The 24,132-nt window shown below is 44.8% G+C and overlaps 2 protein-coding genes across 2 annotated transcripts; both read left to right on the top strand.

Moving 5' to 3' along the window:
• The first annotated feature begins 16,082 nt into the window (after positions 1 to 16,082).
• Positions 16,083 to 16,816, top strand: LOC145797459 (uncharacterized). The gene is made up of 2 exons (XM_082884603.1): positions 16,083 to 16,362; positions 16,416 to 16,816. The coding sequence occupies exons 1-2, from the start codon at positions 16,083 to 16,085 to the stop codon at positions 16,814 to 16,816; spliced, it is 681 nt and encodes a 226-aa protein (XP_082740729.1).
• A 156-nt stretch (positions 16,817 to 16,972) lies between these two features.
• Positions 16,973 to 17,701, top strand: LOC145797458 (uncharacterized). The gene has a single exon (XM_082884602.1). It carries the CDS (start codon positions 16,973 to 16,975, stop codon positions 17,699 to 17,701), a length of 729 nt encoding a protein of 242 aa, XP_082740728.1.
• The last annotated feature ends 6,431 nt before the right edge of the window (positions 17,702 to 24,132 follow it).

Raw genomic sequence — 24,132 nt, 5'->3', positions numbered from 1 at the left:
CAAAGAGTGCCGGCCGGCAAACTATATTGCCGGTGGCAGCAAAAACCAGCCGGTGGCATCTAGCCAATGCCGGTGGTGGGTGGGGATGGTCTACAAGCCTCACCCTGCCTTTCCAAGGCAAAACACAAGTGTTTGATGCAAAACCAGACACTAAACGGTCGAGTTCGGGGATCCTGAGGCAAGGCGCGTGAGCCGAGACCTCCGGGAACTCCAAACGAACACAAACATGGATAATCACCGAGTGTTCAAACGGTGACGTCCAAGTCTTGAGGACGGTCAAAAATGGGGTGTCTACAACTGTGTATTGCGATACGTCTAAAGAAGGATTAGGTTGTGAGCTCATGCAAAATGGAAATGTGGTCGCATATGGATCCAGGCAGTTAAAAACCTCACGAGCACAACTACCCCACACACAACTTGGAGCTAGCAGCTGTAGTTTTTGCCCTAAAGCAATGGCGACATTACCCGTATGGGGAACAATTTGAGATTTTCACCGATCACAAGAGTCTGAAGTATCTATGAATGAAGTATCTTGAGGATTTCCGGTTCACTCTCTCATATCACCCCGGTAAGGCCAATGTAGTAGCAGATGCTCTAAGTCATAAGAGCAGAGGGGTGTTGGCTAATATCTCCATCAAGGAATGGGATATGGTTAAGACACTCAATGAGTGTAGGATCCAAGTGGAATCCCAAATTACAAAAGCATGTCTTGATACGAAGGTGATGCCTAAGTTGATGAATGAGGTCGTGGAGGCCCAGAAGCATGATCAAGAGGTAGCCTATATCAAGGGACGTCTGGAGTCAGGAGAACCCATGCCCGGTTGGGTAATTCACCCCGATGGGAGTTTAAGATACCAAGGCAGATTGCTTGTACCAAGCGACGAGTTACTTAGAGAAAAGGTACTGAAGGAATGCCATCATTCTGCATTTGCGGTACATCCAGGAGGGACTAAAATGAACCAAGATTTGAAGAGGCAATATTGGTGGAATGGATGAAGATGGAAGTGGCTAAATTTGTAGCATGATGTCTGACATGCCAAAAAATATAGACAAAACATCAGAAACCAGGAGGAATGTTGCAACCTCTACCAATAGCCAAATGGAAGTGAGAATACATGACGATGGATTTTGTGACAGGGTTGCCTAAGTCACCTAGAGGACGCGATGCTACATGGGTAATAGTGGACCGCCTCACCAAGTCAGCACATTTCTTACCCATCCAACAGAATGCTTTTATTATTTAAGCGGGATAGACTAATGATGCAACAAATCAACCAACACAATGGGAAGTGTAGATCGCCACATCAGGAAATTGGCAAAACAAGCCCTTACGCGGAAGCAGCAGCGTCATTACCCTTGTAGTCAACAATTCAAGAAGCTCGGAGATTGGCTTATCTCCTTAGTCATTAATCAGGGAGGAATCCAATTCAAGACGCTATTATTAGAAAGACCAATGGCGACTCTAGACAGAACGAAGAATAACATAAAAAGAGAAGATGATCTGAATGATTTAAAAACACGTTGCCAGCACTAGGACACAACAATTTCGAGGACGAAATTTATTTAAGGGGGATAGGTTGTGAGGCCCCTGACTTTTTTTAAACCTTATTAGGTCCCAAAATTTTGAATTATTATAGTAAAGCCCTTAGTTCGTCGATTAATCGCAAATTAAGCCCTAGGACTGAAAATGCATCACGGGCGAATCCATACAAACCCTAATCGATCCTGGAAGCTTAGAAAACACTTCTAACACTCTAATATTAATTACTTAACTCTCAAATTTTAGATTAATCGCTCCAAACCTTAACTTTCGATTTTTACAGTCATCGTTCGGTTATTTACCTTTAAATTCAAAGCAAGATAATACAAACTGAATTATTTTACACTTGAAATAGATACTTTAATTGAACCCAAGCCCTCACATTTTTATTAAATCACAAATTGACCCCAAACAAGTACTATTATATATATACACTTTTACCCAAAAATATTTTTTAATAATATGTTTTACAATTTCCAAGATTTGTACAAAATATATATATATATATATCACATGACCATCAATTCACCATCACATGGCTAGCTACCATACCCCCCTAGACTATAATCATTGTACTTTAAAATCTCTTGAAATCTTGGAGCAATAATGACTTTGGTACCTATAAAGATTTACTATATTTTTGTGTGTACTTCTAAGATATTTACATTAGTCCTAGACCTAACTAGATCATAATTAAATACATCATTAAGGTTCTAATCCTCCTCATTTCATTACATTTAATGTGAAGCCCCAGAAAAATGTATTTGAATTATTTCCTTAAAACCCCTTAGTTTCTTAAATTATTTCGAATCTTGCCAGATAGCATTTTTAATTTTTATCGGAACAGGAATTACACTAGCCAGATTAGGTTCCCTAACCTAATTTAATTAAATTCTACATATGTAAGGTTCCAATACATGAGTTTGATTCCAAGCCCTCACTTCTTTATTTAAATTCTAAATTTACCCAAAACTAGTACTTGTACCTTGTACCTTGTACCTTGGTATACCATCAATCTTGCAATATATATAGGTATGTATACACCTTGAGGGATGTGCCTAGGACCAAAATTAATCAAAAAAAAATTGCCCCATCACACTTCCCCAAGGCTAGCCCTCCTAGGGAAGGGAGAGAGAAGCCAATTTTCAAGAATCTTGATTATGAAATTCTAGAGAAGCACAACCTAGTGACCTAGACCTAGGGTGCAAGTTTCAAAACTAGTTCCCTTTTAACTAAGTGTTGCCTAAATCATTGACCAAGCCTCCCTAATCCCTTCCATTTCCTTAGAATCCAAACAAATCCTAACATTTCCATCCATTTCCAACTAAGGGACTTTTTAGACTTTTTGCCTCAAAAGTTTGTCTATAAATACCAACACATCCCCCTAGCTTGCAAACACACATAACACACTCATCCACACACATATTCTATTAGAGAGAGGGAGGAGAGCAAGAGAGAGAAGTCTAGAGAGGGAGAGGGAGGAAGAAGAGAGCCTTCTTATGCAAACTTAGTAGGTAAGCCACCAACACAACCTTCTCTTCATTTTCTTTTCCAATGCATGTTCATTTTAAATATTTTAAGTGATGTTTCAGATCTGTTATCATCATGTTCTTATGTTAAAAATACTAAGATTTGAGTGTTGTTTCCATCTCTCTTGTATTTTCCTCATTTTGGTACAAAACCATCTTCTTTTGTACACATCTCTCAACTTTTCAAGGTTTCTCTTTCAAACAAATTTTCTGAGTTAAACATGTGATAGTTAGCATATTTCCTTCACAAAAGAAATGAAACTTTCCCATGGTGGAACCCCCTTTTTATAAATTTTCTTGTTTCGGACATTCTACCTTAAAACTTGTTTTTGCAGTCAACTTTCAAAAATTCCAGACAAATGTACAAACATATTATGAACCTGTATTTTATGTCAAAACCTTCCTTAAGGAGTTAGCTTTCAACTAAAATTGGTTTCATCAAAAAACAATGAGCGGTTTGCAAGAACATCAAGTTTTCGTAACAGTCGACAGATCTGGGCAGATTCTGGACAGCGCTGGACCTTTTCTAAATAACTTAAAATCTGGAAAAGTAATCCCATTTCCGAAAAATTTTCTAGAAACTAGATCAAATTCTCTACAAACCATAGGAAGACCAAGCCCGGTGGAAGATCTAAAATAGTCCTTTCATTTTAATCTTTATGTAATGCTAAATTTGGAAAATTTGTTATGTTTGGATGTTTTATACCCTTGTATTCATTGAAATGTTTAATGGCCTATTATCATATCTTGGCATAATGTTTTATGGGTATGTTATGTTATTTATCTTCTTGAGGAGGCATGCTTACGTGAATTTTATTTTATTGTTTAGTTGGACTAACCTTGACTTAAAACACTTAATTCAACGGGAAACCTAATTGGGTGGGTATTGTGTTTTCGAGCACTTGAGTAATGAAAAGATGAGAATATGTGATATATGGATTGTTGGGATGCGTTCCCTATTTGAAAGTTAAAGTCTTGCGCAAGTGGTTTTCGGAACCCTTGAACGGAGCGGTTGTATTCGGACCCTAGGTGGTTTGGTGTGAGGAGGGATTTGGGCAAGGCCCTATTTTACCGTCTCTTTTGAGGCCCTGCGGTTGGCGCTACGCGGTACATAACCGTTGGTAGGCATTCGAGGTTAGTTCTGCAACAAAGCAGCAAAAGAGGGGGCATACCAAATAATCCGCGTCCGATTCTTGTGGTTGGGAGGACGAAATCTCTTTGGGGGATTTCTAGTTTACTAACATCTAACTTGTAACCATTTATTTACTTACTTACTTGAGTATCATGCTTTACTACTTGATGTCATATTTTGTGATTATGTATTGGACTGGGAAAAAGCGGTAGGGTGTGTGTGTGTGTTTACTGGGCATTCAAAGCTCACGGCGTATCATGCCAGGTGACGAAGAGGAACTCATAGCTGGAGACGTCGAACCTGAACCTTTGAAGACTTTTGGCTTTCCTAGAATATTAGAAGCTTCCTTTTGGATATTTTGTAAGACTCATTTGGAGTTTAGAACTTTCTTTTGGGATGTAATGTAATACAACAAGCTTTTGAAATTAAGGATATTCGTGGTTGTTATGCACTTACACTTTAATATTTACATGAATGAACCTTATCGTTGCTTATGAGACCTTGTGTCAATTCCTTTTAAGATCTGTCAAAAGGGTAGTGCGCTGCCTAAGAAAGTTGGACTTAGAAGGGAGGCTAAATTGACTCCTCCGGCGATCTGGGATCTTACTGGTTATTGACCATAGGACTCATTAGTGACTCTCCCTTGACTGCAACCAATTGTGTAGAACCGGGGCGTCACAGGGTATGTCAGTTACTCGTGGTTCGAGAGCCATTTCCAGATTCAGCCAGCCTTGGCGGAGGAGGCGCAGATGACTCCGGACGAGGTGGATCAGTACGCACGGGGTTTCATCATGTTTCTGCTCAGGACGATCCTTTTCGCCGACCGGGCGAACACTGTGCCTCTATGCCTGTTGAGCGCACTGGTGGATGTCAGGCGGATCCGCCGTTATGACTGGGGTGGCGCAGGCTTGGCCACATTGTATGGCTACATGAGCTCTTCTTCCCGCCTCAGCGGACAGCTTCTTGGCGGCTACTGGCAAGCTTGGGAGGTACACCTTCTTCCCCTTTTACACTTCTGCTTCGCGTTTTTTGTATTCTGTACACTGCACACACCACGGTCTGCCTCTCACTGACTATATACTGCACACGCGGCACACATATACTTTGATTTACTTTGACTGTATACTACACACACTGTATACTCTGTACAATACACTGCACAACACACGACTCTGTCATTTCTGCTTTATCCTGTATTTTGCTTTATCTGATAGTCATACTTATATCTGTTCTGCAGTTGTGGGTGTATGCCTACTTTCCCAGGCTTGCCCCAGTACCTGATGTGGAGACCCCACTCGGCGTCCCCTTTTCTCATCGCTTTGATGTGCGATGCGTGCGGAGACCACGGGAGTCTTTTATTTTCTTCCGCCGCTACTTCGACACCATCACCGCCGCGGAGGTATGTTCAACTTTAGAATTTGCTTAGGCTTCGCTTAGCACTGTATGTTTGATAACAGATAGATAACAAACTGCATATTTACCCGCAGATCACCTGGCAGCCTTGGGCTTCGTTGCCAGTCGTGACCCGGGATCACTACGAGGGCGCAGAGGAGACTGCCCGTTGCCGGATTTTGTTAGAGGGCCCGGTTTGTCGGGCTTGGTACCTGGGCGAGCGTTTCTTGCGTCAGACCCTGGGTTTACCGGAGCAAATAGTTCCGGGTTCGCCTCCTACACATATGAGAGATACTGAGAGGTTCATCGCCCAAAAGATGGCCGATTACACGATCGGCTGGGACGCGGGGGACTTCAGGGGCGAGGGCGACTTCAGAGAGTACGTCCAGACCTACATTATGCAGCCTCTGAGCGGTGGCCTCCGAGCTGAGAGAGGGGGACCTGCGGCGCCAGTAGTTGGAGCAGGAGCTAGGGCAGGGACGTCGAGGACAGCTCGTGTCCGTGGCAGGAGCGGAGCTCGGAGGGGTCAGGGGGTTAGCTGGCCAGCGCTACCCACGATACTGATATGCCAAGGGCAGGGTGGGGCGACGTACCAGATTCCCTTTGCTCCTCCTCCGGCTGACCATGAGTTGGTCGGGTTCTATGACTTACCTCCGGTATGTACTACTTCCTCTTGCATCTTGCATTGTCATTTTATTTCAGTTTATTTTGATATTCCGCAGAATATTGATGCCTTTGATACTTTTGCAGGCGTCCTCTGAGTACACCCGGCAATCTCTGGAGTTGAATGCCTTCATGATGGGGATGCTACAGCGGACCTTCGACTTCCTGGCCCTCTATAGTATTCCGGTATGTTCTTCTGATCACGGCCTCAAACCATACTCATAAGCTGCTTCACATAATCTGGTGCACAACACAACACTTGATAAGCTGCTCACGTCATTCATACACTGTACTCATATACTGCATTCTGCACTGATAAACTGCTCACGGCATTTGCGCACTGTACTCATACACTGTATTCTGCACTGATAAACTGCTCACGCATTCACACACTGTACTCATACATTGCATTCTGCACTGATACACTGCTCACAGTATTCTGATGTATTTGCCTTTTGTACTTTTTAGCCTCCCTTCCAGATTCCTCCAGTGGGTGGCGCTCCGGCTGGGTCCTCTATTCTTGCTCGAGGAGGGCGTGGAGACGCTGTACGTCCCCGTACCAGGGCGGGGCGTGTTCGTGTCAGGAGTAGCTCTCGGGCGCCGACCCCTGATGATGACGATGATGATGATGATGATGAGTCCGAGGCAGAGGCAGAGGCCGGGTCATCTGAGGAGGCTGGAGATGACTCAGACTCAAGCTCAGATGGCGATGCTGATGACGATGCCCCTGGACCTTCGTCCAGGAAGAGGGCGAGGACAGATCCCCGGGCCCGAGACTACTGATGATGATCCAGATTGCTGCTTTTCTTCTTTTTTGTACTTTTTTTTTTCTTCCTTCTCTTTGCTGGTAGTTAGATTACCTTGTACTGCCGCAGGTAGATTTTTGTTTTCAAAGCTATGTACTTGAAAAAGATAATGAAATGAACAAACTTTTTGTTTAAAAAGTGTTACATTTACATATCTCATGTATTGTATCGCATCACATCATGTTACACCTCAATGTGAATGGAATTGACCTGTTATCTGACAAATCGAGCATTTGTACTGTAATGATCAGATAACCAAACGGCCTCATAGCAAAACAGCCCAAGCAACACACTGCTCAAACTGAACGCACATCCCATTTTCTGTTGGGGATTAGTCTGCATACAGCCCCTAACACCACACTCGGTTCATTCTGTACACAGCAAATCCTGAACAAATGGCCCAATCTGACAAGATGGAACACAAAGATGGAACTAGTTGAAGTTGAAGCACGCTCCGATGCCCCGAATTTTTTTTCTTCTTCTTTTGCTTCGCACAGATGTAGAGAATGGCACAGCACTCTGAGCATAAACGATTTTCGAAATAAAAAAGGATTTTCAACCGGGGTATCAAGCCTACAACTGAACACAGCGGGAAGGACTCAAACAAAAGGGTACACGACCTAAACACAACGAGACACGCTCGGAAGAGACCCAAAACAAAAGTTGAGGTGAACAAAATGAAAGACACGACACGCGGACATGTTCAACGAAAGACCTCAAATCTCGAGGAGCCAGTTCCTCCGGGTATATTTCCCATCCTTTCTGATTTGTGATTCTCACATCACTCGGCCCTCAGGCTCGTTTTTTTTTCCTCTCAAAACCCTTTTTCTTACTTTTCTCTCAACTTACACCTCTCTATTCTTTATTCTCTCATTTTTCGTCCCTCCCCAAGGTGATTGATGAATAAATAGGAAGTTGCGGGTTCACGCCCGACATGGTTAGCTCACGGCTGTTTCTTCTGGTGGCGCTTGGTCGATGCCCCAGGTAAGGGAATAGAGTACCTTGATCCCTTCGGATTCGTGCTTCGCACTTGGTTCGATACCTCGTTGCTCGGAGGTTGAGAGAGCTTTCTGCCCTTTAATGACAGCTTAAGTTGTGCCCTTCTTGGCAAGTATGCTGGCGATGGGGGAAAGACAGGAAGCCTGACTCAACCGTGCCCATAGTTCATCATTTTGACCATTTTTTTGTTTTGGTTTTCTACTAAAACAATTTCGACCAGAATGAGAGTCGGATTAACACACTTGTTCGATTTTTGATTTGAAAACCATGCAAGTCAGACTATAAGCACTGAAAATTTTCCTTTTTGGGTCCAAGAAAATGGTCCAGTTTTGGAAAATGAAATAATTTTCAAGAAAATGGTCAACCTCAGTAAAAATTCTCAAAAACTATTTTTGTAAACGGCCGCCGCCCAACGAGCGCGGAACTCATTCTTGAGATGCATAACCTCGGATCGGAGGCAATGGAAAATTGCCTCTGGCTTGGAAGGGGTGGATGGCAACGGAAAGTTGCCCCTGGTTTGAACAGCGACATCATGGCAACGGAAAGTTGCCCCTTGTTTGGATGATGCCGCAGCAGTCCGCAAACAGTCTTCATTGGTGGTGGTCGAACTCTTGGACACGGAGATGACGAAGACGGTCATAATCAATATATGGACACAGTCACTTTGGAAGTGTTGGCGACTGGACTTTGGGATGAAATCGAAACCATTGTATGGACCGAGATGCTATGAAAGCGTTGGGGGCTGGACTTCAGAGTGAAGTTGCCTACGTATCCCAAACATGGGAATCAAGCCTTACGTAGTTCCAGTTAAGGTACACTCAGGTATTTTAACCTTCACTTTTCAGGCTCTAACTTTTGCCAAGGTACCCGATGCGGGTTTTCGACTTTGCGAGCTTCTTTTCATTTTCTTTTTTTTTTCTTCTCTTTTTTTTTTCTTGATTTTTTGTATCTTTTCATTCTCTTTTTTTTCTTTCTTTTTTTTTTGATTTTATTTCTTCTCGTTTTTTTGCATTTTTTTGTATTTTTCTCTTGCTCTAACTTTTGCCTGGGTCGTCCTTCCGGGTTTTCGGCCCAGCGAGCCTCTCAAAGGGTAAAAGTGTAACAAGTCCATGCCAAATGGTTTTTCAAGTTGAAGCCTCTCTGTATCTAGGAGAACGGCTATTGCAATGATTTGTAGAAGGATCCATCATGGCTACTCCACGAGCTTCTTCTGGTGAGATCTAATCTTTTTGATTCGACTTTGGTGCCTCTTATTCGAGGGCTGCTTCAAAACTGGCCACATGGGCCTCCTCTGACAGTTGACCGTTGAATGTTCCGAATGAGTTCGAGGTTCAAAACAAACAGGTCGAATCTTGAGGCTGACAGCGATCCTAGGCTACACAATCTCAAGAGCGATTCCACACAGGTCTTCATAGGGCCGCGCAAAACATTTGTTTTTGAAAGTTTTTAAGAAAGCGACAAGTCGCTCGCGCCGAAGATAGTGTGGAACCAATCTGGATCAAGCCAGGGTCCTTCTCAGTACTCACGCTAACAAGCATGGTTTCGTTCATTAAAGGCTTAGCATGCCTCTCCTTTTCTCAAATTGATCAAAGTTTTGCAAAACTCAAGGAATCCCTTCCTCTTAGTTTTCACCGCAGTGTTAAAGAGGTTTCGAAAAACATAGGTCAATGCAATGATTTTCAGGGCACAAGAGAACAGGTGGAATGCACGGCCGTTCGATTCAAATCCTTTTGACATAACTAGCTCAAAATTAGCAATAAGCATGGAAACATGATAGCCGCAGCTGCTCCATTCAAATTCCCTGATTGTAACTGGCTCCACAACAGAGACAGACTCAAAACAAAAGGGTATTTACAAAACCAAAACGGTGTTCAAGGCAACAACCCGAGAATCACCCGACATCCTATACAACGGGACTGACTCGGTACCACAAGACAGACCCAAAAACAAAAAGACTGACTCAAAGCAAAGAGGCAGACTCTAAAAAACAGAACAGAGAACTGACTCAAAACCCAAGCCAGAAGCTACAAAACTGCATTTACAAATGCTCAAAAAGTGCGTGCCAGACGCCACATCTGAAATACACCGAGCGCCGCCCGCAGGTGGTCCAACCCCTGATCACATACTCGCAGTATCCTCAAAGTCCAACAGCACGGTGGTAACAGACTTCCCTGAGGTAGGTGGAAGAATGACCTCAGTATCGATCAGATCCTACACTTCATGGCGAAGGCAGAAACAGTTGTCGGTGGCGTGACCGATCTGTTGGTGGTACGCGCAGTACAAAGCAGCATCATCTGTGAGAGAGAGATTCTTCAGGAGAGGCCGAGGTTCAGGGGGTTTGAGGTGCCCCCTTTCGGCAAGAATCTGAAGTGCCTTAGACAGAGGCATGTAGAGAGCATGAAAGATCCTGCGCCCTCGGGACAGGTACTTTGAAGTCTAAGTATTCTTACTAGACGCACTAGCAAAAGGGTCGGCAGGCACTGCCTTGGTTTTCTGATCTTTCCCAGGCGCAGGGTTGGGAATAGAAGGAACTGTTCTGGCATGACGGGGCCTATCCCGATTTTTTGACTGACTTGAACTACCCTCAGGTGGAGTGGGGAAAGCGTCCTCCACAACTTTTGCCACAACTGCGGATATCTGTTGCTTGTTCATCCCCCCGGCTTTCAAAGCCTCGACTGCCCGCAATAGTTGTTTAATGGGATCGGTACCTGCCTTCATTTTGTTCTTGCCTCTGGCCTCAGCCTGATCGAGGGTTTGGGTTACTACATCAGAGCGAAGCCCGGTTGTTGCTGACACGTCGTTGCTGTAGCTGGAGGCAACCTCTGGTTGGCTGAGCTCTATCACAATCCGCCCCAGTAGCGGGGGCTCCTGTGGTATGAAATTCCCGGCATACGGTGCCGCTGACGGCGAAGCCGACATTCCATAGGCCAGATCGGCCACGGATCTCTGGAGGTCACCAATCATTCCCATCTGCTCGAATGTAGTGGGCTCGTGAGCCTGATACAACTGGGGGGTCCAGACCGGGTGCGCTACAGGCGACCTAGGCGGATGCGATACATCAACATTGGTTTCATCCCGCAGGGTGATCCCTTGATCTAGCGTAGCTGTCATAACCACAATCTCTTCTAAATTCTGCGTCATCATAAGTCCTGCCTCAGCAAGGGGGAACACTAGCTATTCTGTATCAATTCTCTAGACACTCTGAACTGAAAAGAAAAACAAACAGCATTTTAGCCCAAACAGATCAATCACAGGTGTAGCCGAGCAACTGCACTCTACTACTGATCACTGTTCCCCAGAATCACTGTTCCCAAAACTGAACTTGATACCCGCAGATAACTGATTTCTCAACAACACTGATACTGGTGCCCTCAGGCCTGATAATCAAACTTGCAAACTGATATGTACGTTCCTGTAGAGATGCACTCTAAAACACACAGCAAGTAAAGAGAGCCAAAACACCCCTATAGAGGGGTAGGGTTTCCCTGTCCTATTTTTTCAGGAGCTAGGGTTTCACTATGTACACAGCGATTTTCAAACAACCTAACATCGGGTAAGCAACCTGTCCTAATTTGGAATGGTCACTATGGATTTTGATATGCACTAGGTCGAATGGTCAAAAAGGGTGCCCCGGTAAAACCAGGATTTGTGTTCCCATACTGTCAGAGCCCATAACCGGTTAGCTTTATGGCGTGCTTTGACAAAGTCAAGCCTCCGGCAAACCGTTCAGGAATGGCAGATGGCAAACACGGTGTCTTAGGCGCACCAATGCACATGCAATGCAAAGAAACACATAAGTGAAATCAAAACAGGATATCACGAGTTCGAGTCAAGCTCTCTAAAATCCCCATCAGAGTCGCCAGAAACTGTAGACGCGCCCGCGTGAGGCCCTCGTGCTACAATTCGAACTCGATTTGTGTCACAGTCCTTAATCTGAACCAAAGAGTCCAAATCCGGCAAATCGTTTTGAGAAAATAGATTTTTAGAAAAAGAAGTGTCAAACATGGCTGCTTTGCCAGATACAGAGTCGCCACCTAAATATTTTTTGTGGGGGAATTTAGGAAACCCTGACTCGGTGCCAAAGGCCACGTGTCCGTCATCACCAAGGTTGCCTCGGCTCGGGAGCTTAGGTACGATTGGGGAAGGTCAGCTATGAGCACCCCCTCTCGCCCGATCCGAAGATCGGCCTCTACTAACCGTGATATCCGTTTTTGAAAACGTTATGTGTTCTTATCCCGATTATTAGCCTAGAATTACTATGTTATGCGTACAGCACAAAAGTATAGACTAGATTGCCTAATTTGGGAATAAGCATTGCATATCCGTTTGTTTTGGAAAAATGTTTTGGAATTTGGTACTCGCAAGTAGGCTAAAACACGGATTTCAATGAGCTATTCCAACTCAGACAATCCAACCTTCACCCACAGGCATTCAAGCAGTTATATCACATAAGCAGCTAGCCTCATGGTAATCATGTTATCATGGAAACACCCACACGCATGCAAGGATGCTAAAGCATAAATACTTACATCGTACTCCGCGCCAAAACAAAGAACTTGTTAGCAATCAATGTATGATCCAAGTCCATGTTTAAATGTCTAATGCAACGCATACGGAATGTCACTAGAGTAGGCTCGGCTAGTCTATGAATGACATAAGAAAATGCAAAAGTAACATGTATTCAAGTTAGATTTGAAATACTAATGCAGTTAGCATGATGCGCCGAGCCTGGTGCATGCAATACTGATGAATGATGCACGCATGCATAGCATATGGTATGCTAAATTAAACATGACCTATTACTAACCATCAAAGCAGGTAAGTAAAAGGGAGAAGGAAGTGGGGGTTGGAAGACATGCACACACTCACCCACACTTATTACAAATTCGCCCTCGCTCGGAGGGAGCAAAAGAATAATACAATTCGAATAATGAATTAACTATCCTAGCTAATTAATTATTACAGACCAACTAAATTAATTAAACAAATTAATTAATTTAAGAAAGCAAGAAAAAGGGCCTCGGGAAGAGGGCTCAATGCACGCGTGCTCAGGTCTTGCTCGGAAGTCCACTGCCATGCGTAGGCTGCCTCTGTTTTCCCTGCTCTGTCCCTCTGAAAACTGCCAAAGTCTCAGAATTGCTTCCTTGGACATTGGGAGACACCACCGGCTGAGGAGAATGGCCACCGACAGTAAGATGTGATCATCGGCTGTTGATGAAGCTATCGGCCACGGATTTATGGTCGGTCGGCACTGAACACTGCCGGTAGGCCAAGAATGTCTGCAGAACCTGCAATTGACAGCAACAGAGGGCAAGGCACAGCATGGCAATGCATTTCAAGCAATGTATGCACCGACCATATCCCTTATCCTGTTTATGACTCAAAGGGACATGGTCCTTGGTTCTCGGACCATCAAGCGCGCATTTCAATGCGTGATAGCCCAAGAGACCAAGTTGTGCATTTTTCATTTCAAATGTAATGCAATGCACATAGTCAAACCAAGGGGCTTCTACGTCTATCATGACTCACTTCAAGAGGTGAGGCAATGCATGCACAATGCAATGCAACCTAGGCATGCAAGCTAAGGATGCAACATGGCAATGCAATGTGTACATGCAAGTATGCAAGCAACCATGCGAGGTGAGCATGAAAACAAGCAAACAGATGGACTTAAACATGATTAGGCAATTCTCAAACAAGCCTAAATCAGTGGCCAAAGTGCTCAAACATGGAGGCCAACACACGCACACACATGCACATGTTAAAGGGCTAATACTTAAGCCCAAAAGGGCAACTCTCAAGCACACTTGAAAGAGGCATAACATGGACAATTAGCATGTAAATTAAGCTTTGAAAATCGTGCAAGAACATGGTGTCAAACCAACCCAAACAATGCAATTAAGGTATGCAAGCAAAGTCCAAGATTCAAAGCAAGCTAAAGGGGTATTGAACCACACTTAACAAGACCAAACATGGCATGAATTCAATGACCCAAAACAGAGTTTTAGCGCATAAAACAAAGCCCAAAAGATTACTTAGATGGCATCTAAATGACTTGAATTCAAAAGCATGCACAATGACCAAAACATGGAGCATGCAACACAAGCCTTTGACACATCAAAGGGACCATGAAATGCAAGCATACAAGCATACTAAGTGGACTGAAATGACATGGAAAATGGTCCCAACCCACTAAATCAAAGCAAGTAATGCATGCTATACACTCACACCCTTAAGGCCAACAAGCCAAAATGCAAAGGGGCTATATAATGCATGCCAAAGTCGACCCTAACAACTAAGGACAGACCTTAATCATGGCAAAATAAACATGAAAGCTTCACAAAGCCAAGCCTAAAACATGCTAGAACAATGGTTTACAACCTAAGGCGTGTTAAGGCAACAAAATGTCATTACAAGGCATGTATGCTAAGCAAGCATGGTGTACCAAAACCAACTTAAAACAATGCTATTTCATGGCAAAATAAGCATAAATAACAGCTAAGGCATGGTCAACAAGAGCCAAAGCTAGGTGCTCCCTCAAGAGGCAAAAATGGTCCTTTTCATGGACAACAAGGAGAGGGGGTGGCCCTCTTCTTCTTGGGACCTCAAGGCACCATCCTTACCACTGAAATCCCTCAAGATTTCAGTGGTGAGGAGGCCCAAACACCAAAGTCCCGGAGCTCACACAAAATAGCACAAAACAAGGGCCAAACAGGGCTTAAGAGGGGTCAAACAACCCCAAAACTTAAAACACTCATAACAAACTATTTAGAGGCCTTAAAAACAGAACTTTTATGTATTATATGCAAAGCCAAAAAACAGTTGCAAGATAGGTAAAAGTAGTGTGTAAAAATGGGGTAAAAAGGGACTAGTTTCTTACCCTTGAAGTCCTCCTTCACAAATGATGATCTTGTTGCCTCCTTGAGCTCAAATCCAGTCAAGAACACCAAGAACAACCCTCTGGTTCCTCAACAACCAAGAGAAGGTGTAACACTATGTGTTTGTGTGCAATAGTATGGACAAACACACACTAGACACACATATGTATCGACCCTAACCCTAATCCAGAACTCCCTCTGAATTTTTTGTAACCCTAATGCCAAGGGAGGAGGCCTCTTCTTATAGGCAACTCCCCCTTGTAAGGCTTCCAAAACAAGCCATCCAAGAGGGAAATCCCTCCATACACGTGTATGGAGGAGAGCAGAGTGGGTGCCAACTATCACAGCTGACACAAAATATCTACAAAAAGTAGATGAACAGTGATCGGCCATTCAAAATTGCTATTTTGGCAAAATAAATGGCCGACCGGCAACAAAGAGTGTCGATCGGCAATATACATTGCCGATGGCATAAAATCACTGGCCGGTGGCCTTAGGCCATGGCCGATGATGTGTGGGGATGCCTCACAAGGCATTCCCTGCCCCTCCAAGGCAAAACAGAAGTGTTTGGTGCAAAACCAGACACAACACGGTCGAGTCGAGAGATCCTGAGGCAAGGCGCGCAACCGAGACCTCCGGGAACTCAAGATGAACACAAATAAGGGTAATCACCAAGTGTTCCACTGGTGACGTCCAAGTCTTGAGGACGGTCAAAAATGGGGTGTCTACAGCCACCAGTGAAAAAATTTCCCAAAAATGAGTCTGGGCAACGAAGGCAGCCTATCCCGGTACAGAGTGAAGCGGCAAGTAGCCACACCCGTGGGTCACGCCGGAGGAGGGCCAAGAGGTAGAAGACGTTTAGCCAACATATTGAATACCCCCCCTCAAGACCTTCGTACTCGGTTGATTGGTAACAAGCAGAACGAACAACATTGAGATCACCTGGGCCGTACTGTTCACCAGAGAGAACACCGAGCGCTGGATAGGCTGGTCTCCTCGCCATTCTCCCCAGAAATTGAGATCATGAGACCCCCAAAGAAATTCATCCCAACAAAGTTCACTTCATACGGCAAGAAGTCGGACCTGACACATATTAGCCATTACAAACAAATGATGTCTCTATGGAGCCGAGATGAGGCACTAATGTGCAAAATCTTCCCATCCAGCTTTGGAGAGACCGGACTTCGATGGTTTGAACGACTCCCCGCTGGATTGATTCATGGCTGGAAGCAGCTCTCCGAAGAGTTCCTAGCCAGGTTCGTCTCCAACACTAAGATTTCAAAAGAGCCGGATACACTATTCGGCCTTCGAAAGGAGCAGGAAGAAACGCTGCGCAATTATGCTAGAAAGTACTGGGAAGAATACAATGATCTGGAGGAAAATGTGTGTAGTGAACAGATGGCCGTTATGTCCTTCAAACATGGTATGTGCCCGGAAAGTAAGTTGAGACAATCGCTTACCAAGCGCCGGCCACAGCTTTGAAAGATTTGCGTGCCAAGATTGAGCAGTACGCCTGCCTCGAAGACGATCAGATCCCCATCAAGGTAGCGTCAGCAGAACAAATATCTCGGCACAAGAAGAGAACAGATCGAGGAGAACATAGAGGGATCGCAGTGAATGAAGTGGATAAGTCCAAATCCCACGAAGCCATTGTGACTGTATTCAAAGAGCTAATTTATCGAATCCTGGAAAAGATTAAGAGAGAGCCCTTCTTTGTTTGGCCGCTGAAAATGTTGGGAGATCCGACTCGGCGTAATCAGAAGCTTAGATGCACCTACCATCAAGACAGGGGGCACATGACTCAGAACTGTAGGGCACTGGAGCAACACTTGGAGGACCTGGTGGCCGCTGGACACCTCAGGGATTACATTGATTAGGATAAGGAAGTGACCAAACCAGGGAACTCATCACCAGAACCGAATGTCGAGCACCCACCTTTGTTGATAATAAATGTGATCCACGGAACAACGACTCAAGAATCTGAGGAGACACTAAAAGAAAAGATTGTTGAGGTTATGCAAATCTAGCGGGTCATGTCAGTGGAGCCTGCATCGAAAAAGGTACGTACAGTACCTAAATCCCCCTTGTGCATTGTTTCATTTACTAGAAAAGATTTAGAAGGCATACAGCACCCACATACTGATGCATTAATTATAACTGTGGGAATTAGGAAACAGTTTGACGTAAAACGAGTCTTGGTAGATCAAGACAGTGCAGCAGACATATTGTATTATGACTTGTTCAGAAAGCTTGGCCTCTCCGAGCAGCATCTCACCCCAGCGGCAGCCCCCTTAGTTGGCTTCAATTCGCAGCCAGAATGGCCGCTTGGCAGAATAGTGTTGCCAGTTGTGGCAGGAACAAAAACCCTCCAGATAGAGTTTCTAGTCATTAATACACCATCCCCCTACAACGCCATACTTGGCCGTCCATGGATTCATCGAATGGAGGCGGTCCCTTCCACCTACCACCAGCTCATCCATTTCCCAACGGAATACGGAGTAGAGCGGATCTTAGGGGATCTTCGGGGATCAGTAGAGCAGATGGTAGACGATCTGGAGAAAGTCCTGGTAAAAGAAGATGATCCAGAAAAGTACTTCCTTATCGGTACCTCACTGGGCACTGATGAGAAACTTCAGCTACTGGAATTGCTGAGGGAAAATATGGAAGTCTTCGCATGGTTAGCATATGATACACCCGAGTTGGACCCGGAATTTGCTTGCCACAAGCTCAACATCAACCCCTTAGTGCGGCCCGTAGTATAGAAAAATCAGAGATCATTAGTTGAACACACTGAAGCAGTAATTGCCGAAGTCGAAAAACTCCTAGCATCGGGAGCAATCAGAGAAGTTTAGTACCCGCAATGGCTGTCCAACACAGTCGTAGTCAAAAAGAAGAACGAAAAATGGAGAGTCTGTGTTGACTTCACTTGCTTAAACAAAGCCTGCCTTAAAGATAGCTTTCCGCTGCCATGCATCGATCAACTAGTAGACTCGACAGCAGGGCATGAGCGCATGAGCTTTTTGGACGCTTATAGCGGCTATCACCAGATACCATTCTTTGGTCCGTACCAGGAAAAGACAACATTCATCACTCCAAGGGGAACTTACTACTACAAAGTAATGCCATTCGGCCTCAAGAACGTCGGGGCAACCTACTAGCGAATGATCACTCGGATGTTCAAGGACCAACTGGGAAAAACCATGGAAGCTTATATAGATGATATGGTAGTAAAAAGCAAGCTCGCTACAGACCATCTTACAGACTTGAAAGAAGTTTTTGGCATCTTGAAAAACCATCAGCGTCGCATCAATGCCTCGAAATGCGCTTTCGGGGTAGGAACAGGGAAGTTCTTGGGATATATGGTCACTCACAGAGGAATCGAGGTGAATTCAGACCAAATAAAAGCAATACAAGATCTTGAAGTACTGATAAAGGCCAAAGAGCTGCAGAAATTGGCCGGAATGGAAGCCGCACTGAATCGGTTTATCAGCAGATCTTCAAATCGGATGAAGCCCTTCTTCCAGCTTTTGAGGAAAAGGGCAGCATTTTGAATGGAGTTGCGAGTGTACCGAAGCACTACAAAGTCTCAAAAGATACCTCTGCACACCTTCTCTACTGTCCACTCCAGAACCAGGAGAGGAGCTATACCTCTATCTAGCAGTCTCAGATCATGCTGTAAGCGCAGTATTAATTCGAGAAGTTAAGAAGGAACAGAGGCTTGTATACTATGTTAGTAAAACTTTACTAGATACCGAGACACGGTATCTACCATTGGAAAAGTTAGCTTATGCGCTGCTTATCACCTCAAGAAAGTTGCAACATTACTTCCAGGGACATACCATTAATGTCCTCACTGAATTCCCCCTCAGATCCGTGTTTAGCCGTGCTGATTTCTCTGGCCGAATAGCAAAATGGGCTGTAGAACTTGATGAGTTTGACATTCGGTACCAATTCAGGACGGCGATCAAGGCCCAGGTCTTAGCAGATTTCGTCGCAGAATTTGCTCCTATCCAGAATACCGAACCGGGGAATCCGAATTCGGTGCAGGTGTCGTGCACCACCGAACTGGGAAAACCCTGCGCTTCAGAAGCATGGAAACTCTTTATTGGAAACATCTGACAGCTCTATGTTGACGGATCGTCCAATAACCGAGGCTCGGGGGCAGGAGTAGTACTTATCTCACCAGAAGGATTTATCTGGGAACATGCTCTCAGGCTCGGTTGGAAGGCTTCAAAGAACGAGGCAGAGTACGAAGCGTTATTGGCTGGTTTACGCAACGCCGAACACTTCACTGCAGAACAACTTCTTATTTTCAGCGATTCACAACTAGTGGTAAACCAGCTTTCTGGGGTCTATGAAACACGAGATGATAGAATGTCTATGTACGCAGGCAAGGCCAAGGACCTATTCAAAAAATTCCAATCCATACGAGTGGAACGAATCAGTAGGGACAAAAAACAGCCACGCTGATGTTCTGGCATGCCTCGGCTCATCAGTGGATACAAACGATGCTAGAAAAGTTTGGGTTGAGTTTGTGCCAGAACCAAGTATCGCATCTCCAGTCCTCTGCTACAACTTAGAGCCGAGCTGGATGGATCCAATATTTGCTTTTCTGAAATCTGGTACTCTCCTCATAGACAAAAGGGAAGCTAACAAAGTCAGACACAGATCAGCTCGATTTTGGATCTCACCATCTGGGAAGCTGTACAGACGCTCCTATCTTGGCCTTTATCTTCTATGTGTGCATCCAAATCTGGTCGAGAATGTTCTCTACGAAATTCATGATGGGATTTGTGGATGCCACGTTGGCGGAAGGTCACTGGCACACTGAGCCCTCACTTACGGGTATTGGTGGCCACGAATGCAACAAGATGCGTAGCAGTACGTACAGAAGTGTGATAAATGTCAGAGGTTTGCTCTACTCATTCATTAGCTAGCCAAAACTCTCACTCCACTCATCAGCCCATGGCCCTTTGCGCAATGGGGTCTGGATATTGTCAGACCATTGGCGCGAGACACCGGGAACAGGCGATTCTTCATTGCTACAACTGACTATTTCACTAAGTGGGTTGAAGTCGAGGCGCTGGCAATTATCAAAGAAGCGGACACGAAGTGGTTTGTCATGAGAAACGTGGTAGTGCGTTTCAGTATCCCGCAGATACTGATTGCGGATAATGGAACACAGTTTGATGGTAAGATCTTCAAAAAGTTTTGTGCTGACCTCAGGATCAAGTATAGGAATTCTTCTCCAGGGTACCCACAGAGTAATGGACAAGCAAAAGCGTCAAACAAAACCATCATCAGTGGAGTAAAGAAATGGCTTGAACATACAAAAGGCAAATGGGTTGAAGAGTTACCTCACGTATTATGGGCCTACCGAACCACAACACGGCGTTCAACGGGGGAAACACCCTACTCCCTAACTTATGGAATGGAGGCCATCATCCCACTCGAAGTAGGTCTCCCAACCCTTCGGTCTGAATTATTTGAAAGCACTAGTAACGAGGAAGCTATTGCACAAGCACTGGATATGGCAAAGGGCCAAAGAGAAGCAACGCTGATCAAACTTGAAGCGTATCAGCAGCAGCTCATCAGAAGTTTCAATCAAAAAGTTTTCCCAAGGCAATTTACACCTGCAGAACTGGTTTTGAGGAAAGTTATGGATCACAAAAGGATACCATGAGAGGGCAAACTTGGGCCTAACTGGGAGGATCTGTATAAAGTCATGGTTGCTATTGGAAATAGAGCTTACTACCTAGAGGATCTGAGAGGAAGAGCTACACCTCGGCCCCGGAATGTAGCAAATCTCAAAAAAATACGATCAATAGAATTATCCCCCAACTTCTCTATCAGAATGTAAAGGCATTTATCTGTTAACCAATGCAAATGCTTCCCCATTTCTCTCAAATTTATCTAATTCTTGTAATTAGCTTTGATGTTTATCAAACAGAATTAGCGTTGGTTCTCACCAAACGGAATTAGCTTTGTTGTTTATCAAACGGAATTAGCTTTGGTTCTCACCAAACAGAATTAGCTTTGGTTCTCACCAAATAGAATTAGCTTTGGTTCTCACCAAATGGAATTAGCTTTGGTCCTTACCAAACAGAATCAACTTTGATGTTTATCAAACAGAGATAACTTTGGTCTTAATCCAAATGGACTTAGTTTCAGCTCGACTGGACGAAATTTAAATTTGGTTAGCACTCAAACATGCCAAGTGGTATTGCTTGGTGGAATTATGTTTGGCAACTAAATTGGACTTTAGCCAAGTGGAATTGCTTAGTGGAAACCACACTAACACATCTTAAGTAAACATCTTTGAATCCACAGAATTCCTTAAGTATCAACACGTCAACACTTCAGTATTGATGCGAACAAACAGAGTTGGAACAAACTTGGCTAAGCTCTGTCAGGAGCAAACTTCCAGCGTTAGTCTTACTCAACTCCAGCTGGGGGCAAACACTTGTTTTTTTTTTTCAAACCAGCCTGGACCTGAGTAAGACACCTCTCCATTCCTTTATCTTATTGAAACGCACCTGTGCTATCAAAGTTGAAACAGATTTAAGCAATTCTACCTAAGAGCACAATCTTCAGTACCAATCTTACTTAGCTCCAGGTGGGGGCAAACGATTGTTTTTCCAAACCAACTTGGACCTAAGTAAGACCCTCTTACAAAATCAAGCATAGCCATGCCACATATTCGTTAGCCAGACCAAGCATCTGTTCGGCCCCGAGGTCCCAACAATGCTCGGCCGGGGGCAAGCAGTACAGAATTAGACAGAGCATCTATTTCAAGCAGTATAGAATTAGACAGAGCATCTATTTCAAGTAGTTCAGAACCAGACCAGACATCTATTCGGCCTCGAGGTCCCAACAATGCTCGGCTGGGGGCAAGCAGTATAGAAAACATTCAGACATAGAAGCCAAGCAGCATCAAATTGCAAATTCAAAGAGAAAATCCCATCATTCAACAAAAGGCACAGATGGGCTCATAACCAGCAACAAAGAAAAAGAAAAAAGAAAAATTGTCTGGACCAGCATAGAAAAAAACTCGTTAAGGGGATCGAGCTACAGTACATCAAAACAAAAAAGCAAAAACTTCAATTCCTTTTAGAGAAAACTTCAGCTTTCATTAACAGAGGGAATCTCAGGAGCAATGTCCACAATCTCGTTCAGGCCGTCTAGGGGAGGAAAAGTAGAGGCAGTTCCAACTTCTTGAGAAGTAGAAGCTCCCTTAACCACATCTCCCGCGGTTTCAGTCTCCAAGGTTTCACCCCCTTCAACATTCATCGTTTCGATGGCAGGATTACTGTCCTAGGTCTTGTTTGCAGATTTAACTTGTGGGGAAACTTCAGATAGAAAACCAACAGGGGTGGAGACAGTCTTAGAACCCAAGGATCTGGAGGGAGCTGGGACATCCTGAAACAAGGGAGAGCCTTCGGAAATGAGCGCAGCAGCTAAAGCACTCGTCCAACCCTTTAGAAAGAGCTTGTCTCGCAACACTAGCACTCGTCTAGCCTCATCCCAACCTTGTTGCCAATGCTTGGCTTCCAACACAGAGCGCTCAGCAGCCATCACCGCGACAACGGCCTCCAGCTCGGCCACCTTTCCCTCGAGTTGAGCCTGTGTCCCAATAGCAGCCTCCTTCGATTTTTCAGCTGAAGCAACAATCTTGTTCAAACGAAATGCTTCCCTTTCTGTAGTTCGGCGTCCCTCTTTCTCTGTCTCCAGGCTAACTGTCAGTCTCTCAGCGTTCATTGCGGCCTCCAGCACGGCCTTTTCTAGTTCTTCAGCACGGGTAATAGACAAATGCATCCTCTAAATACACTATAAAGAACAGCAAAGTATTAAAAAAAGAAGGAAATGACAGCATAACACCAAAAGCAAGAAGAATAAGAAAACACTTACAGCGGTCATCATCTGAAGGGTCCCCTTCAGAATGGGAATATCGCGGGGCCCATTATGGTCGGCCATGTCAACCGACATCAACAGAAACCTGGTCAAATCAAAAGCAAAATCTTGCGAAGCAACAACAGAATCAGAAGTAGAAATTGGCCTGCCTTGATGCGACATCGACGACTTCCATTTCTCAAATGCCTCATCCTCAGCAGGACCCTCAGAAGCTTCCCCACCACTGCTTTGCCAGCTTCTCTTCTTCTCTTTTTTGCTCTCGTAGCAATAGAAGCTGAGGGCTCAACAACAGTCGCAGGGGTCCCAGAAGCTCCCACTTCCATTTTCACTTCCATGAGGCTCTTCGCCTCGGCCCTTTTCAGAGGAGTTTCCAAAACACCGGAGGCGCCAAAAGCCTCAGCCTCTAAATCCACCAACACCCTTCTCTTCGCCACAGACCCGCCTCCTGTGAAACTGGGGGCAGGAGAGGGCGTTTGCTCAGATAGTGCACCCTCGCTTCTGTGACGACTCGTAACCAGAGATACTTGCATTGGGGTTAACTGGACCTGATGCAGAAACCGGCGCACCAAAGGGTTGAGGGGAAATCGAACCCCTCCCTCGACAATGGCCGCTACCAGAAAGGCAACGGTACTCCTAGTCCCCATACGCTTGGCGTCAACCTTTGCCAGTGAAAGGGTAACGTCATTGGGGATATTATAATCAAGGCAGAACATGGCCACAGCCTCGGGGGTATTAACTAGTGAACGGAACTTCCCCATCTAGCAAACCTAATGGGACAGAGGAAGGACTCAGGTAACAAAATGTGGAACATAGCAACGCAAGGGCTAGACGAGATGATTGGAATGGAAAAGGACAAGAGAAGAAGGATCACAAGAGAACTTACAGAGATTAGAGCAGTGGTAGCAAGACCGGCGGTGAGAAAGTCTGAGCAGAGTACAAACGAGACTGGTTTAGAAGAATGGAAAGGGTTCTCCTTCTTTCTTTAAGACTCACTAGAAGAACGAAAAAGCAGATAAAAGGATTTGTATTGACAGCTAGAGCATTAATTGCACCAGTCGGCACGCAGTGGGCTAGGCCGAGCTGAAAGACCAAAACAATGGATCGAACTAAAAGTGGGCCGAGCCCACACAGAGATGTCCGAATGGACCAGCCCATCCCAATAGAAGCCTGGTGTAGACACCCCATTTTTGATTGACCTTAAGACTCAGGCGTTATCGATTGAGCGCTCGGTGATTGCGCATGTTGTGCTCGTTCTGAGGTTGCGGAGCCTCGGTTGAGAGCC

Source organism: Camellia sinensis, chromosome 8, assembly GCF_055761805.1.
Source record: "Camellia sinensis isolate YWXY chromosome 8, ASM5576180v1, whole genome shotgun sequence".
NCBI lineage: Eukaryota > Viridiplantae > Streptophyta > Magnoliopsida > Ericales > Theaceae > Camellia > Camellia sinensis.
The sequence above is the reverse complement of the archived record's forward strand: the minus strand, read 5'-3'. Positions and strand labels throughout refer to the sequence as shown.